The sequence below is a fragment of the Cucurbita maxima genome, unplaced genomic scaffold (assembly GCF_002738345.1).
Source record: "Cucurbita maxima cultivar Rimu unplaced genomic scaffold, Cmax_1.0 Cma_Scf00382, whole genome shotgun sequence".
Taxonomy (NCBI): Eukaryota; Viridiplantae; Streptophyta; class Magnoliopsida; order Cucurbitales; family Cucurbitaceae; genus Cucurbita; species Cucurbita maxima.
In genome coordinates, this window is record NW_019272398.1 from 1 (window position 1) to 7,093 (window position 7,093).

The following is a 7,093-nucleotide window of genomic DNA, read 5'->3' on the forward strand; positions in this document are numbered from 1 at the left end:
AGAATTGTGGCAAGGAATTCTTCTCTTGGAAATCCTTTCTTGAACATGGCAAATGCACCACCACCTCTGATGACCTTGACTCTCTTCTTTCTTCCCCGCCTTGCTCCGATGACGATGATGACGACGACGATGATGATGATGATGAATGTAGCGGTGCCGTGCGGAGAGGTTCGGGTAATCATAGTAATAATAATTGGTTGAAGAGGAAACGATCGTTGAGAGTGAAAGTTGGGTCTCCGGCTTCTAATGAAGATGAGGACCTGGCTAATTGTCTTATTATGTTGTCGAATGGCGCGGTGGAGCCCATGTTTGAGGAGGACGAGGCGGAGGTAGAGGTAGAGGCTGAGGCCGAGGAATCCTGCGCTTCCGCTAGTAAGGAAGATCATCATCTTATTCTCCACCACAATAATATTAGAAAACCCATAAATGTCATACCGCCACTCTCCTATAGACTTCCGGATCAAGACAAGCCAAAAGCAGCTGCGCCTAAGGGTATGTTCGAATGCAAAGCGTGTAAGAAAGTATTCAACTCGCACCAAGCCCTCGGAGGCCATCGGGCTAGCCACAAGAAGGTCAAGGGCTGCTTTGCCGCACGCCTTGACCATATGGAGCTCGACCCACGTGAAAACGATGACGTATTCGAGGATTCATTTTTTCCTACTAAACCCAACAATAATTCATTCGAATTGGGGAGTTCCACCATGGCTTCCAGTTCTAAGAGGAAAACCAAAGTACATGAATGTTCAATTTGTCATAGGATTTTTTCTTCCGGTCAGGCATTGGGTGGCCACAAGCGATGCCATTGGATTACCTCTAATGCAGCTGCGGAAGCCCCACCTCCACCTTCTATTGCAAAGATTCATCAATTTCATGAACACAGGGTGCCTCCTCCTCCCTTTGATTCAAATTCAACTGTTGTCCTCCCACTCGACCTTAAGCTTGATCTCAACCTACCAGCTCTGGCCGACGAGGTTCGCCGACCAGCATTCGAGGTTTCAACGGAGATTTACTTACAATCGTGGATTTGTAAAAACAATAAGGTGGATGAAAATGACCCACGAGAACAAGGACGACGGCGACAACAACAACACCACCACCACCAGAGCAACAATGAAAACAAGGTCGTCGTAAAAAATGAAGAAGAAAACAATTGCGTCAAGAATAATAGTATTATTCATAATAATAATAAGAAGAAGAACAACCACAATAATAATAATAATGTGGAGGATGAGGCGGACAGTAAGGTGAAATTAGCGAAATTAAGTGAGCTAAATGATACGAGCATGATTGGAGGGAATTCATCGCCATGGTTGCAGGTGGGACTTGGTTCAACAACGCCTGACCCTTGATCAGTTTTTGTGAAGCAAACCCAGTAATTAATTCTTTTTTTTTTTCTTTTTTTTTTTCTCCTTCACATTCTTTCATTATGTGCATTTTTGTAACAAAATCATACGAAATTAATTACAACGAGAGGACATAAATTAAAACACTTTCATATTGCTGTGGTCAGTTTTGTTTGATTCTGCATGCACTATATTTGTAGTGGAAATTCTAATTTTTTTTGTGTTTCTTTTATCGAGTATATATATATTTTAACCAATTAAACTTGAAATAAAAAGCTCCTTAGTTCGAAATTGAAATGGGGAGAAGGGTTGAAGAACTTATTATGAGAATGGAAACGAAGTTGTTAGGGTTCTTAAACTTTTGAGTAATTGAGAGGGTTTTGATTAATTAAGTTGGGGTTTTACATCTGGAGGAGGTAAAGAAATTGAAAGTTTTTATTAGGGTTTTATTTTGTTACCTTTTTCGGCCAAAGACTTGCGAATCAGTCGTGGATTAGTCGCCGTTTTCTTTACCTTGAGGTCGACTCATTGTTTGCAGAGTATTGATCAAAGAGTCGTGATCATTAGAGGATGAAGTTTGTCGTTGGAGGAAAAAAACACAAAAGGGAAAGAATGTTGGGTAAGTGCACGCATGTGGAGCGAGGCAATGTTGCTCGAGCAAACCAGTCTAATTCAATCCAATTCGTCTATGTTATGCATTTTTTAGTGGACTTCAAACTTATTAATATTGGGTGGAACCACTTATGGTAAACTTGAACGGCATGGCATATAATTGATATACGAATGGATCATGTTCAAATAGTAACTTAAATAGTTTAGGGTTGGTAGACCACCAACAATACACACTTATTTCGCTCTTCACAAACCTCGTGTGGGCTAATAGTTTGAATTTCCCATCTCATGAAAAACCCTTTTCGCTCCGCTTAGCCCTATCCCCCCGTAGGGGTATTTTAGTGATAGGTTCTATAGGAACTGGACGATCCTATTTGGTCAAATACCTAGCGACAAACTTCTATCTTTCTTTCATTATAGTATTTCTGAACAAGTTCCCGGATAACAACCCTAAGGGTTTTCTTATTGATGATAGTGACGATATGGATGATAGTGACGATATTGATGATAGTGACGATATTGATGATAGGGGTCAAATCTATTAAGATATAATACTTTATTTAAGTTAAATTTAAATATCATGACATATGTAAATATTAATATATTTTTTTTTCTTTTGTATGTTATATATATAATATTAATTTGAAACTTTAAATTAAATATATTTTTTCTTCTTTTATATTTAATATTAATTGAAATATTTTTTTAAAAAATCAATTAAATCAATCATTTTAGTATTATTATGAGCTAGCAAGACAATCGTATGAATTTATAGCCCTTAATAAAATTACTCCGCTCTTTACCCTATATGAAATGGTAAATTTTATCTCATGAAATTATATTTGCAAATTCTCGGTAGGAATATTGAATTGGCTTCCGTAGCAATTCTCACCATGAAAATTAAAGAACACAATTATTTTAGGCAAAAATTCATAACTTACTCTAAATTAAGATTAAGTTGCATATGATCATCGTCCGAAATATTAATCTTCTTAATTACTAGCGTCACGACTTGATTTTCGAGACTTTGAGACAGCGGACTGCATGAAAAGAAAAAAAAGGAAAGTAAAATAAAACTAACAATTAAAAATATACTAAAATTTCAAAAGATTTAAAATCATAGCCAAAATCCAAATCAATATGATATGTTATGCTACGATATATGTGATAAATTAACATGTTTATGCTATACCCCTGACTCTACCATTATTATAGGGGTATGGGGTTCGAGACAAAGAAAGATCAAGGCAGCATATCAGTTTTTCCTTTATACTTTACTAGGATCCATTTTTATGCTATTAGCTATTCTGTTGATTCTTCTCCAAACAGGAACCACCGATTTACAAATCTCATTAACCACTGAATTTAGTGAGCGGCACGTGAAAGTTGTTTTCCATCAGATGGCTCTTTCCGTATGATACGATAAGTTATGGTGTGATATGTGGAAAGCATACACGGGTTATGTTATATAATTGTTGTGACATATGATATAGTATGATATGTATATGATGAGAATTGTTATGTTTGGAAACATGGAAATATTATGATATGACATATATATGTAATATGATTGATATGATATGATTGATATGCAAAACGATGAACTAACATGAAATACAACCTCGACACACGCATGAAAGATATGATAAATGATATGAAAAATGATACGATATGAAGGAAGACGCTAGTAGGGTTGAATTAAATGATAATAAAAAGGAAAAAATGTTCAGATCTCATGCATTATTGTGTGCTCATGATAGTATAGACACGTACGCTATGAGACAGGGGAACGATCATTATGTTTATTATAATGCTGCTGTGAAAGTCGCTATTTTTAACAGGTGTCCGGCATCAATAGCTACAAAAAATGCTCGCCCGATTAGAAAGAGCCCAGGAGATGTGCGAACCGATTAAATAGAAATTTGAAGCTCGTAAAAGAAAAAAGAAATTAATATGATAATTATTGAGTGTAGTTAATGGGCAAAATTATAGGCAATACAATATTGTTGACTTTTAGATACACTTTTTTAATAGTGTAATAATTTAATTGCTTGGAAGTCCACTCTCTCAAACACCACATCTTCTAATTCAACCTTAATTATTGTTCATATCCCCACTTCATTATTTCATTACCTCTTCCCCTTTTATTTATATATATATATATATATATATAATTTTTTTTATTGAGTAAAAAATTTTAAAATTTAAAACCCTAAACCCTAATTTATAATTTTTTTCAATCTATTTGAGCTATTTAATTAAATTTCTTGTTTTAATAAAATTATAATATTATTTATTTACTTATTTTTAAATATTGAATTAAGATTTATATATTTTGAAAAATTATAAGCTAAAAACTAAAAATTTATAATTTTTTTTGGATTTTCTTTTCGAAATTCCACTCAAGATTTTTAAAACGATGTGGAATCTCACGATCTTATAATTATATTTTATATTTGATTGATTACAAAGTGCTTTCTAAATTCAATCGGGCATTAGATTGAATTAAATAAAGGGTAATAATCTCTTCTTTTTTTCTTTTTTTCCTTTTTTTTTTCATCCACATAAGATAACAAATTATATAAATTTTATTTTCTAAACAACATTTATTGTTGTTATTATTATTTTATTTATTCATGTGAGATCTCATCTAGAAAATCATCCAATTTTTAGAATACAAATAGTAATTATAATAATAATATTATTTTTTTTAATGAATTACAATCTAAAGAAATTAATTTAAAGATTATAATTTATTGTCATAATATTACTACCTTCCTTAAAATATTGAATATAATTTTTTAAAAGGTACTCATAAAAATAATTGTTATTACAAGGAATAATAAACATATAAAAATTGAAATATAAATATTGAATTATCATGAAAATATAATGACAAATTAAATATTAAAAAAATATTTATCATAAATATAGGTATTTTTATTTTTATGTGTAAAAAAGCGGGGACAGAATGGAAAATTGCGCAGGGACAAAAATACAATCTTCGTCTCTAACCTTAGTCCCATTTAAACGAGAATTTCTCATACCATTCGTGTCTCCACCAGACCCTAACTCTAATCTCGTAAATGAATATCGAGTAAATGGGTACAAAAGTAAAGAGAAGAAGAAGCCCAATTGGCGTTATATTTATTTTAATTCATTTATTAGCTCCAACTTTTTTATTAATGACTTTAAATAGTGAATGCTTAATATTTAATTAAGTTCATGCATTGTCCAAAGTATACGAATGAGTCGATGAATTAAAAATTAATTTAAATTAGTATATTTTAGATTAGAAATTTCACACATATATATATTACAATTACTTGATAATTAAAGTGAAATTGCAAACTTAATTTATTATAAAAGAAATTTTGATATTATTGTTTTATTAAAATTAAATTTTTTAATACTTCTCCGAAGAACCTCTAAGAATTTTCGAATCTTTATTTTTCTGAATCAACAAAATGCATATTCGACTAGTATGAATGACTATGATTTCGGTTCAAGGACATTTGTTACTATGATTTCGGTCTATTGAGACTCTGACAAAGTATGAATGACTTTATGATGTTGATGTGTATGTTATTAGGAGAATTTTCCTATTTTGCTTCTCCATAAAGCAGGTTGGGAAGTTGGAATACCCCTTTATGCCCCTAATTACTCGATTAGATTGATTAGATTACCTAATTAGGGAAAATTCCTGATCGTGAATTTACCTTAGAGTGGTGAAGGTTTACTTATTATAGAGGAATGCAACATCACCCATTTAAAGCCCGTGACACATTATATACTACTAATGAGGGAGTTCCGGTTGTGGTTAATTGAGAGTTTGTCTTGCACTATTTCGATTAGCGCTTAGTAGTAGACATATACGAAACCTATTAAGGAGAGTGCAGAGAGTTAGCTAATAGGGACACTTGATTCATGCTTGTTAGGTCCACACTCAACCCCAAAACTTGATGAGGGCACCTCTGACTCATACACTAATCGTGTATTGACTTAGATGGATCAAAGAGATTGGAGATTAATTGTCTTAAGTCTTACACCTCATAGAATAGAAGTGATGAGGTTGAATGAAAGTATGAGCTTGATAAGGCTAGATGACCGAGCCATGGAATTGGCTAACTTTAGGGCCGACTAGAACACATAGTCTTAAGCACATCTAATAAGAGATAAAATTCAACTAGACTGTACAAGTAGGTTGTTTACTGAATATTTTTATACTCATTCTTACTATTTTTTATTTTCGAGATAGATCATAAATAGATGGTCGATGATAAGAATGTGCAAGAGCCATATAGTTACACAAGACAATTAAATCCAAATTATTTTTACGATGATTCATGATTCAAAATCTCGAAAAAGAAACTATTAGAATTTAAGGCGATGATGCCACACGCTAGCTAGCTAGTGCATGTACCTTTACAGTTTAACGATAACCCTTTTGAATTAGGAGCTGAAATTAGTAAAGAAAGTCCCGGAAACCGCGTGATTCTTTATTAAATTTTTAATTAATTGCCCACTTCTAATTCAACAATTTGGTACAATTCATAAACCCCCTGTTTGGAAACGCCTATTACCTTAACCCTAAACCCGGATAACGATTAACATTAACCCACCTCCGTGACTCCGTCTACCAACCCCCTAACATTACGCATACTTGCTCCCTTCCCCACCACACGTCCCAGTTCAATTTCCAGCCCAAAAGATCCATTTTTGAAGGGCTTCTTCATTTTCGTTTTTTGCTAAACTTACCCTTCCCCAACTCACCCTCTCACACGTGGATTCACCATCCGTCTCCTGTTGTGGGATAACTGTCACCGCCATGTCACTTTATCACCCGAATAAATTTTTTATTTTTTTAATTGGAGATTAGAAGAGCTGAGGCCTTCCCGATTCTGTTTGTCGTTACAACAAACAGGCAGTTTCCTCGACCTCTACAACTATGCCATCCGTTTATTTTTGTAATTACTCCTTTAATTCCCCTAATATTCTTAATTAATTACCGCTAAAATTCAACTTAATCACCTTCGTTTCTTTTACCTTTTTGACACTCACATATATAATTAAAAATTATAAATTCTAACAAGGGTAGTTTCGGAATAACAGCATCTGAAAAAGGGTAGTTTGGGAAT

At 33.2% G+C, this 7,093-nt stretch overlaps 1 protein-coding gene across 1 annotated transcript; it reads left to right on the plus strand.

Annotated features, from left to right (window-relative positions):
* Nucleotides 1-5: 5 nt before the first annotated feature.
* On the plus strand, nucleotides 6-2,500 carry LOC111474441 (the record flags this gene model as incomplete). The annotated part of the gene is made up of 2 exons (XM_023119528.1): nucleotides 6-1,167; nucleotides 2,376-2,500. Coding segments are annotated over 2 exons (1,287 nt in total), but the record flags the coding sequence as incomplete, so codon positions are not given.
* Between the last annotated feature and the right edge of the window lie 4,593 nt (nucleotides 2,501-7,093).